This window comes from Nyctereutes procyonoides, unplaced genomic scaffold, assembly GCF_905146905.1.
Source record: "Nyctereutes procyonoides isolate TBG_1078 unplaced genomic scaffold, NYPRO_anot_genome, whole genome shotgun sequence".
In the NCBI taxonomy this organism is placed as follows: Eukaryota; Metazoa; Chordata; class Mammalia; order Carnivora; family Canidae; genus Nyctereutes; species Nyctereutes procyonoides.
Genome location: NW_026575045.1, coordinates 1,685,423 through 1,697,746, shown reverse-complemented (window position 1 = coordinate 1,697,746; position 12,324 = coordinate 1,685,423). Strand labels below are relative to the sequence as shown.

The following is a 12,324-nucleotide window of genomic DNA, read 5'->3' as shown; positions in this document are numbered from 1 at the left end:
ACACAGTACACAAATATCTTATTTGATTCTAAGGTCTATACAGGAAAACAAGGACAGGAGAAGGGGAAAATGAAAATCAAAGTACATATGTCACTGGCATATTTTTGTCTGGAATGTACTTTCTGAGACCCATTGAAGAGTCATGTATTCTTATGTTACTTTGCAAATAAAGGAAGACTGTAAAATAGGACTAAATGAATATCTAACAGATCAGAACCAAGGCCAACAGGGCAGTAGACAACAGGTGGTTCAAACAGTCCCTGGCTTCTTGCTTCAGACAGCAACTAGGTAAAAACCGTAGGTCTTTATTTTTACCTTCTGCACACAATTCTGTTTTTAAGATTATTTGTTCATGCTTCCGCATACACCCTAAATGTCTACTAAATGCTGTCTTTCTGATCAATGAACAGGGCAACCCCATATGGGAAATGCCATTAGAAAAGCTCACTTGAGAAAGTCTGGCAGAAAATGGCAAGGCCCACAGGAACCAAGAGGGCCACATGGAAATTTGCTGTATTAATTCAGAGGTAAGGTGAAGACAGCTTGAACTTTCACAGTGGCAGTGGGAAGGGCCAGATAAAGAGATTCCAAACATAGTCGAGGAAAATTAAATACAACTTGATGACCAAAAGGACTTGGGAAAGGAAAGAGAGAAAGAGGTCAGAGATTACTCTAGAGTCCTGAGGCAAGAGACAGCTGAGAGAATTATCACTGGAAAGAAAAGATCCTGGGGGAGGGAGTGTAACCATATTAATTTTTTTACAAGAGGAGTTTGAGATGGCAAAGCAAAATCCCTAATAAAAATGTATTCTGGAGTTGTGGTTACAAGAGATGTTCCAGGAGAGATTACACACTAGATTTGTGTATTTGGAAGTTACTATTCACTAAACAGATATGTACTGAGGACCTGGTATGTGCAGAGCACTGTACTGTATACTAATGATACAACAGGGACCAGAGAAAAGCCAATCTGATCCCTCACCTTGTGGAGCTTATAGTATAGAGAATGAAACAATCAAACAAGGTGCCTCTGAAGGAGAAGCACGCAGGGCCACGCAGCCATATGACAGGGGATCTGGGTCACTGGGCTCTCCAGGGAAGAACTGAGATCCTACAAGGAGGAGATGAAATAAAGTTGATGAGCAAAGCCGGGAGGAGGAGTGTAGCACAAAAGAGGAAGGAGCATTCCAGCCTCTGTGGAAGAAGAGTGGCATCTGTGAGAGCAGATCCTGTCACTAGGGAAAGCTTGACTGAAACCAAAGCCAGAGTAGCAGCAGGGGCCAGAGCATGCTAGGCATTGTGGGCCACACAGAAACTTGTGAACAAAGGGGCACCTGGGTGGCTCAATGGTTAGGTGTCCCACTCTTGATTTCTGCTTGGGTCACGATCTCAGGGTCCTGAAATGAAGCCTGTGTCAGGCTCCCCACCTAGTGGGGAATCTGCTTCTCTCCCTCTCCCTCTGGCCCACCACCCACAAACATGCTCTCTCTCTGTCTCTCAAACAAATAAATATATAAATCTTTAAAAAAAAAAGAGTTGTGAACAGAAATTACATGTGAAAAACATGAAATGGAAAGCAAGCAAAAAGATCGAAAACAAAACCTACGGATATGAAGACACAAAGCAAAAGCTAAAAACATGCATGTATATGTGAATTAAATATCACTGATGAGGCCCTTTTTCCCTTTAACTACAGTCTATCCTTCTCCCCTAATGGGCTTAAGATGTCTTATTCAATTTTAAACATAAAATAAGAAGCTATTCTGTGAGTACCAACCCAAAAGGACCTTTCACATGTATTATTTTATTCTCATTTATTCATTTAATGTTGAAAGAGGAGAGGAAATACACACAAAAAAATGAACAAGTATAGAAATAACACTAAGTTGGGCTGACCAGTAAAGATACATCACAGTGAAATACAAATGCCTGTTTTCACAAAGTGGTCCTCATTTCTCACGGTTACGAAAAAACACAGCATTTAAATTTTTGACAGGCAATTCTATACCAATAAGCATTTCAGATTTCTGGAAACATTACAATAATTATTTTACTAGCAAATAAATATGTACAATTTAATGCCTTAAATATAACATTGTTAAATTATAATTATCTACATAATATGAATTTGTTGCCTTTCAAAGATTTTATACATAGACACTGACTAGATCAAATTCCTGAGTCTCACTGAAATATTAGTTATCAAACTGAGATTCATTCCAGTGCTTCTTTAAAAGCTGGAGAGTCATTTTGCCTTTCTCCTGATAACTAGAAAGTCAATATACACTAAGGCAAATCACAGCACATGACCAAGGCTTCGCTGATTTCAGGAAACCCCATTTCTCAGCAAACCAAATTTCTCATCCTATGAAGTGAGCAAGAGTACACCCTCACCATTACCCACCGAATCATTCTGTTCTACTCTTCACATGGAAAAACTATCATCTTAGCTCATAGGTACCACGAGTACTTCCATATGGTCATACTCTTCCTTAGATTCCCCTACTATAATCTTCTGGTGGTTGGTATTGTGGGCAAGCTGAGAGAAAAAGAAGAGATCTATTTCCTAGAAGTCACTTCACACAGTCAATTTCACTGAAATGTTCATTTCTATTCACTCCTTAATTAGCAGAAGTAGTAGAAAACAAAATGGCTGGATTTGAGTTTTATTTCCTTTTTGTGTTCCTGATCTCTTTTTGGTGAAAATGCTGTACTAGTTAGTGATCCAAATGGGGAAAAAGTGAAGGGAAACCAAACTCCACCAAAGAAATAATTCAGGTTATCAGGGGGCTATTTTAACATATAAGCATATTTGCATAGAGGTTATTTGTCAAGAAATGCAGTAAAAAAGGAAATAAATCATTTCCTCACCCCTTATCAGAAAGAACTGAAAGTAGAAAAGTTAAAATATGAGACTTATAGAAATTTCTATTAGCCTCACTTGTCCAGCATCTATTCATTATAGTACAATTAAACAAGATCCATGTATTTTCAGTAAAGACTCAAAGGAGACAAAAATCTACACAAATAAATTCACCATCAACATATGGGAAAAATCAACATAAAATGATAGTTCCATTCATGTTTTAGGGTGGTCTATCCAGTAACAGACACTTTTAGGGTAAGTTAAAGTATGTAAAAATACAGATTTTTGTTTTCTCTCTTATCCATTTTATGGTTAACATTAGTTTTAGGAACAAAGGTCAACAATACTATTACATGATTAGCAACACAGAAGAGAGAAAAAAAATCCATTTTTTATGAAGCATAATATATTCCTTCCAATATGACATCAAGTTCAATACAGTTTTATGAGCCTGAGAAAATGTAGTTCCTAATACCTGATTTTTAGCATATACATATAATGTTATTTCTAAGAAGACATTTTTACCTTTCTTACATAGGTCTGTAAAGTCTCTTTTTCCCAATCTACAGGTCACATGTGCAGCCCAAACATTTCTTTCCAAAAGAGGAAAGCCAAGCAAGACAAAGAATTTGCTGATACATATATGTCACCCTAAGAATTTTCCTTACAAAGTTTCCACAACCAATTTAATTACTTCCCTACTGTAAAAACACTTTCCATCTACAATTATTCTAATCTTTTCAAATCCAAAACCAACACACTATAAAGCTAGATAAATAAATGAATTATATTAGCTTTAGGTTCTAAGTGAGACAGCACTTTATAAGGTATTGGGTCTGTAGCTTGCATGCACTTTATACTGATGCAGTATTTCATTCTTTACTTTAAATTTGTTTAGAATAGAATTATCTAGCCCCAAGCTTTAAATCTCAATCTGAATCAATTTCTCTCTCTCTCTCTCTCTCTCCTCTCACATACACACACACACAGGAAAGGGAGGGAGGGAAAGAGGGAGAGGGAGAAAGAGAATATAGGAAGGTTTGTGGTTCCTAATGAGTATAAAAGAATGTAGCCATATATGTATACTGCTAAAGAAATGCTGCCCGGTGTCTATAATAAAGGCATTTTGTGTCTGTGTGTGTGTGTGTTTGTACTTGTGTGTTTAATAGGTGATAAAAACTGAACCTCAGTACATGCATTTAATAAATAATATTTTTGGCATTCTTGAATTCATTGACTGTTCAGTAAGTTATTGTATCATTTTTGTGCAGAATTATATTTAGCATATTATTATTCTATTGGCATTCCATTACTGCATTAACTAAGTGCCAGTTTTAGCACTCCAATACCTAATACCTATGAATAAATAGAGAAGCCAAGAATAGCCATGTCTCTATGTTACTGATACTTTTAGGGTGTGGAGATTGTCCTTTACTCCAAAAGTTAGGAGAGGAGACCAGCCAAGATCAAAATGTACAGGCAACCTTGAACCAATACATGATTCTCAGTCATCTTGAAAGTCTTTCTATCCTGCATTTTAATAAGTAAGGACTGTTTGTTTTTATATTACAAAGACTTAGAGTCATTAGAAATAGATTTGCTTAATTTGACCTATTTATATTACAAATTAGGAAACTTTTAGAAGCAGCTAATCTGTGACAACCCACCTCCTAGATTCTAGTAAGTAAAGATATTTTTCAATTAATATGTATTATACAGTATATATTAATATAATAATATATTATATATTATAAAATCATAAAATATATTTTAAATGGTCTTTTAAAAATAACCACATTATGTATACAATGGAATATTACTCAGCCATTAGAAACGACAAATACCCACCATTTGCTTCAACGTGGATGGAACTGGCGGGTATTATGCTGAGTGAAGTAAGTCAATCGGAGAAGGACAAACCGTGTATGTTCTCATTCATTTGGGGTATATGAATAATAGTGAAAGGGAATATAAGGGAAGGGAGAAGAAATGTGTGGGAGATATCAGAAAGGGAGACAGAACATAAAGACTCCTAACTCTGGGAAATGAACTAGGGGTGGCGGAGGGGGAGGAGGGCGGGGGGTGGGGGTGAATGGGTGACGGGCACTGAGGGGGACACTTGACGGGATGAGCACTGGTGTTACTCTGTATGTTGGTAAATTGAACACCAATAAAAATTAATTTATTTAAAAAAATAAAAAAAATAAAAAATAAAAATAACCACAACTTACCTTAGAAACAAAATTGTACTTTTAAGGCCATATAAGCTGAGATTTGCTAAATAAAAGAATGATCTAATTCTGATTTAAATACACTGACTTCAAAATTTTCTGTTTTTCTTCTAAGTTGTTGATATCAATTGTGAACATAATCAGTTTGGTGGCTTTCTGCTTGTTTAAAATTTAAGCAATACCATGTCCAAAAATCCTGAGTGGCCTTAAGGGTAAAAAATTTGACATGAAATATTAATATGGATGATGATACTGCTTTTTTTTTCCCCACAAATCCTCAAGATCAGCTTTGCAAAAACTCTATAATTACTTAAATAACAAGTCACAGGTAGGTCACTCAGAAAGGTCAGCAAAATGATTAGGAAGAAAATGCCCACAAGGAATAGAGTGTGGACCTTTCTTTCTCTCCATGCATCCTGGAATTACTCTGCTTTATAGGAAAAACTTTAATGGTTCATCCACTTCCTAATGCTCTGATAAGCTACTTGTTTATATTTTGATATCTAATTATAAAGGACAAAGACCAAAGCGTGAAAGAACAAATGTCAAAAATCCTGTATCTGGCAGCCCGGGTGGCTCAGCGGTTTAGCACCACCTTCAGCCCAGGGCGTGATCCTGGAGACCCGGCATCGAGTCCCACGTCAGGCTCCCTGCATGGAGCCTGCTTCTCCCTCTGCCTCTGTCTCTGCCTCTCTCTCTCTCTCCTCTCTGTGTATTCTCATGAATAAATAAATAAAATCTTTAAAAACAAAATCCTGTATCATATTATATATCTTGATGGTCCAAAAGACCATTTATAATCATTTTTACATAAGATGCATCAGAATTAACTGCATAAGTTATCATACTGCATAAAACGAATGAAGAGTTATTCCAACTGTCCACGTATGGCACATGATATATACTTGCTCTCCAAAAAGAATATATGGTGCCCATAAACATTTTCCCTATATCTGTATTGCTGTATTACACCAAGAAAATTACTACTTAACATCATACACTGGAGCCAGGAGAACAAAATTAAACTAAGACTCACCTCACTATGGAATACAAATTACTTAACATAATAAGCTGTTATATTATTAATATGATACTTAGGATATGTTTATTACTATAATGGTATTTACAATATTTTTACTTATCCATTTAAAATTTAAGCCTGGATTTTGAAATAAAAATGTGTAGGCATGAAAATATCTATTGGATATCTGTTCTATTAAGCACAAACAACAACATGGTGCTAAAAAAAAAAATACATGGTGCTAAGTTCCTGTTTGTAGCAGTCTGATCATTTTATTGCATCACTTCTACAGGCTCCAAATAACCAAAAGGAGAATGCCAAGGCAATTTTGATTTTTCCAATTTGGTGACATTTTATTTTCAAAATCTAGCAATGCTTTATCAGAAAAAAAAAGAAATACTGTAATTTTATTGATAAACATAGACTAGAAAGTTATTCAGTTTCTTTTTTCTTTTTTTTTATTTATGATAGTCACACACACACACACACACAGAGAGAGAGAGAGAGAGAGAGAGAGAGAGGCAGAGACATAGACAGAGGGAGAAGCAGGCTCCATGCAGGAAGCCTGATGTGGGACTCGATCCCGGGTCTCCAGGATCACGCCCCGGGCCGAAGGCGGTGCTAAACCACTGAGCCACCGGGGCTGCCCACCCCCCAGAATCCTTTTTATCCATATTATGATTAACCGTACACTAGCCAATATAAAATGTAGTTTTCATAAAGAAAAGTTCTTAAAGAACCTCAATGTTTCAAATTGCATTGCATCTGGAGTACAACATCCTACTAAGTAGTTAGTTCTCCCAAACTGCCATTTTTCCTTAGTGGAGTCTCAGCCTCTATTTTACAGTACCTGGAATTCTGAGCTTCTGAAACGTCTGATTCTGTGCACGTTTTCTTTACCTGTAAGAAAAAAAAAGGATGGTTATTCTCATAGGAAGATATAACTTCCTCACTCAGGTTCACACACTTGTTGAAGTGAATACAGCTCTGCTCACCGATATCTCTATAAAATCTCCATATTTTCTAGCAGCAGCATGCAGTGCCAAATAGTATATTTCATCATTATCCCATGATCAGCTGCTAAAGGCATTTCCCTAGATTCCAGAAGTATGTAAAACGTTCAGCTGAAGTGGCTTGGGACTAGCTTAACTAGGAACAAAGAAACCAAAGAACCAGGTTTCCCACTTAGGAACAAGAAAGCCATACTGTTTTCAATTCACTAAGAAATGTTTTTCCAATTGATACCACTTCTGTACCCTACCACAGTCACAATAATAAACACCAGGTTCTGGGGGCAAAGCACAGTGTTAGCTAAAATATTCACATATTAATTTTTATTTTCTGAATCCAGGGGCTGTATGTTTTATATATATTTCTCAGCAAATCAATTAAGTTTTTAGCATGGCTCACAGATTTCTCATTAATATTTGCAGTATATTTTGCAGACTATATTTCCACTTTGCAGTTTTTAGCCCACAAAAGGTAAAGAATGAAAGTAACTTTTGCTTCTAGGACTTGCTAACCATTTCTGGACAAGAGTGTGTCATACAGTCTCTAAAAGAAGGTAAAGCACAAATCCATTGTCTTTCACAATTTAATTTCAAGCACAGATACTTTATCTGATTATAATGGCCTTAATTTGTCCATATATAATGTAAGGTACTTTGGATGTAATGTACATAAGTAAATGTAATGTATAGTAAAGCAATATATAAGTAAAGTAATATATATACATTACACGCAAGGTAGACTCAATTTGATGTACATTATATATATGCATGCATGTATATTATATGCAAAGTAGACTCAATTTAAAAAATTCCTGGGGGATCCCTGGGTGGCGCAGCAGTTTGGCGCCTGCCTTTGGCCCAGGGCGCGATCCTGGAGACCTGGGATCAAGTCCCACGTTGGGCTCTTGGTGCATGGAGCCTGCTTCTCCCTCTGCCTGTGTCTCTGCCTCTCTCTCTCTCTCTCTCTCTCTCTCTCTCTGTGACTATCATAAATAAGTAAGTTGAAAAAAAATTAAACATATTAAAAGATTCCTTAGTGAATGTGGAGCACAAACAATATACATTTATACATTTACAAGTCCACTGTTAGATTCTCTGGGTGTTAATACTGTGAGGATCCATTTATGCAACCTAAGGAATCTGGGGCATTTTAAATTCTAACATGAAGCTTCAAAGTGAAAAGTCTACTGGATATGCACCATTGGGCACATACCATGAGTGTCAACTGTGATACAAATGGCATCACTTAAGAGCAAGTTTTGAGGGATGCCCGGGTGGCTCAGTCAGTAAAGCATCTGACTTTGGCTTAGGCCATGATCTCGGGGTCCTGAGATCAACCTCTGCATCAGGCACTCCGCTCAGCAGGGAGTCTGCTTCTCCCTCTCTCTCTGCCCCTCTCCCCACTCATGTATGGGCCTGTGTGCTCTCTTTCTAATAAAGTCTTTTTAAAAAGAGTAAGTTTTGAATTTTAACGATGCAGCATCATCTTTCCAGCTCATCAAGTAATTCTTTCCTCCCCTGACTCAGAAGAATACTTAAAAAACAAACACACAAAAAACTCCTATGCTTTCAAATATCTTTTGCTTTCATCTCTAAGCCTAGACGTTTTCATCATCTGGAAAATCAATTATTTTGCTTGATCAACCACACTCTCTTTTGCATCCTGTATATACATTTATACAATATGAAAATAAAACTGATGAGCAAGGGGATTATCATCCCTTTCTAATCCTGTAACATCATCTATGCTCTTAACATGGAACTCAGCACTGTAAGATGAAAGGATGAAGAAATATTTTCAAGAGCAATTAGTTAAAAAGGAAAAAAAGAAAAGTTTAAAAAAGGAAGACTTTTCTTAAAATATAAACAAAATTTAATACAAACCCCACAAAAGTCTTATATCCACTAAAAATTGTCCAAAAAGAAAAAAAAAATAAAAAGAAAGCTATAAGGGAAGTATACCAGAACAAAATCATTATTTCCCACTGGTTCCTTCCTATGATTCCTCATCAGAAGCTATATGAACTACCCAATGAATATGCAGAATCACCTCAGACTGATCCTTAAGACTATGTACAAAGACTGGACTTTGGGACTGGCTGAAGAAGCTCCAAACCACACTAACAAATAAATATATACTCCCAAAGCAAGAGTCAGAACTAGACAAGCCTCCTATGGCTTAAAAAACAAAAATTATTTTAATAGTCATGGCTTTATAAAGCATCATTCTCCAAATAATTAACCAGAAAGTGCTAATTATTTTAATTTATCCTCAAAGTAGTAATTATAATAAATGGCAGAGAACACATGTACTGATTACCCACTGTCTAGTAAGAAACCACTGAGTCTCAGATTTGTAGCTAATGCTAAATAAGTATGTGATCAAAGACTAAAGTAGATACAGATACTCGTTATCTGTAAATATTGCCAGAGCTATAAATTCTACAAAGTGATTCTTTTTAGGAGTTTCATTCATTTGTTCAAGGTCAAATGAGGGGAGAATAATATTTAGGGTACCATGACTGCTGTAAGAAAGGTCTATGCAGTGTTATGGATGCTCAGAGGACAACCTATCCCAGCCAAAGGAAGATGAGGAGAGCCACAAAGGAAGTGACCTCTCAACTGAGTCTTCAAAGATAACGTCTTCAAAGACTAGATTTAGAGAAAGGCATTTCAAAACCATGAGATTTGCCGGCAGAATCCTATTATTAAGAATACCTTATATATGACAAAGAATTCAGAATTTAATCTTTGGGCAATCAAGACCATTGAAAAGTTTTAAGAGACAGCCTCGGTAGAGATGATGTAAAAGATAGTGTGGAAGGGGGACGAGGTGAAGGCTGCAGAAACTAATGCACCAGGAGAGAGAGGTTAAGCTCCATGAAAGCAGCAATTGCACTGATCTTGCATATCACTACTTCCTTAGCCTTGAGTAGATATTCTCTGTTATGATCTGAATGTTTGTTTCCTCCCAGAAGGCATATGTTGAAATCCCAACCCCCAGAGATTATGAAGTGGGGCCTCTGGGAGGTGCCTAGGTCATCAGGGTGGAGCCTTTATGAATGGGATTGATGCTCTTGTGAAAGAGACCCCACAGAGCTCCCTAGCCTTTCTACCACGTCAGGACACAGCAAGAAGGCACTGGCTATGATCCAGGAAGCAAGGCTCTCACTGCACGACCATGCTAGTGCCTTGATCTTGGACTTCCAGCAACCAGAACCATCAGAAATAAATTTATATTGTTTATAATATATCCAGTCTGTGGTGTTTTGTTATGGCACCCCAATGGATTCAGACACTTCACTTAGCTTACTAAGTGAATCACATTCAATCCATTGGTGACCAATGGTGATGACCTAAATTATGACAAGAGCCTTGAGGTGAGAGGATGTTTTTGACAGATATTCCTAAAACATAATTGACAGAATATTGCTACTAACTGAAGCAAAAAATAAAGATGAATATGATCTGATCTTTTAATCTGCCCTTGGAAAGAAAATTTGGTAATACCAAAGACCAAAAAAGATGTTAACTTATAACTTCCTTAAAATACTTCAAAAAGCCCTATCTTATTTCTGAACTGATGGAGAAAAAGTTAAATGAATCATTGAGAAACGTGTATGTTTATTGTGTCTTGATCACAGAACTAGAAGGCAGATGTACAGTTTTACCTAAATTTGAACACACACTCCCATCTGAGAGATCAACAACACTTCATTAAACCATGGCTGATGAAGTATATATGCTATCGGAGAAAGTATATGCTCAAAACCTATAGAACCTTCTGTCTTCAGTGATCACCAATTTAGTTTTGAATTTGTTTTTGAAAAAAGGCAAAACAAGCAGGCCAAGAAATGAGGCAGAAATTCATGCCCATAATTTAAATCCAAATCCTGGTTTTCTTAAGACACACTAGGAGGTGGGCAAAAAATATGCCAAGAGGTAAAAGATGAAAAGTGTTAAATGCAGTCAACAGGCTGCACTAATGTGATTTTTTTACCCTACTTAACATAAAACTACATGCAAAATCAAAGTGAAATGAAAAAGAATTATATGTTTAAAAAAATTATTCAGTATGTAATTAACATAAAAATATCAACTCACTGAATTTTTGTAATGAATGAATGAATGACAGCTAAAAGTTTTAAGTGTTTATGAGATGCCAGGTACAAAGCTTAGGTAGAAACTATTTTTACCCAATTCATAGATGAGAATACTGAGAACCAGGAAGATTAATCTATAAGCAAGTTGTGTAGGAAACTTCAGATCCACATTTATAAAGGTATTTTAACCAGTACATTAAGAACCTAAAATTCATAAATATACAACCTAAAATGTTTAAACTTAAGATTAAAATGTCCTATTTGCAAGTTGAATTTTTACTATATTATATTAATGATAATTGTTGCCATTTATTAAGCAATTATTTTTTTCCACTCACTGTGCTGGACTATGTACATATGTAATCTCATTTACCCTATGAAGACAGGTATGATGGATGAAATCCTGCTATACTATGAAAAAACTAGAGCTCAAAGAGGTTTAAACAACTTGCCCAATGTCTTACAGCTAGCACTGACAGGGATGGAATCAGAACTGATTGAATACTATATATCAAGTCTTTCTCTCTCTCTCTGTTAGATCTGCCAGTTGCTTTTGTATGTTTTTTTAAAACTAAGAGTTAAAACATCCATGGGAAAAATTTTAAAGAACCTACTAGTTACTTCTTGTAACATATCAACAATTTAAGTAATCTTTTAAATTGGGCTACTGAAGTAACCTATCTTTATCAAGCACTGGTAAAATTTAAAGTCCATATATGCAAAAAGAAATTATCCAAATATCTCTAGCATTTGGTGCTGCTACCAACACTACAACAACTCTAAAAAAACACTACCATGAAAAACAACTCTGTTATTTTGTTGGTGTTTTATGTCTGAAATATCACGAGTGGCTCATTCAACAGATCTTTACTGAGTGCACTGGGTATCATTCTAGGCATGGAAAGAACCAGACCTGAGGAGTCCAACAGAGTAGCCACTAGCCACATTTGGTTATTTAAAACTTGGAATGCAGCTAGTCTAAACTGAGGTGTGCTATAAGTGCAAAAGGCACAAAGGATTTCAAAGAAATGAAAAAAATGAAAAGATATTTTACATGAATAAAATGTAAATATCTCAGTATTTTTTAGATTGA

General features: G+C 36.1%; 1 protein-coding gene across 10 annotated transcripts in view; it reads right to left on the bottom strand.

The window, feature by feature from the left end:
• EYA4 (EYA transcriptional coactivator and phosphatase 4) overlaps positions 1–12,324 on the bottom strand; it is a 302,278-nt gene that overhangs the window by 124,394 nt on the left and 165,560 nt on the right. For all 10 annotated transcript variants that reach the window (XM_055324740.1, XM_055324738.1, XM_055324737.1 and 7 more), the window contains exon 3: positions 6,969–7,018. In XM_055324740.1, coding sequence (XP_055180715.1) covers positions 6,969–7,018 — 50 coding nt within the window. The remainder of the gene's footprint in view (positions 1–6,968; positions 7,019–12,324) is intronic.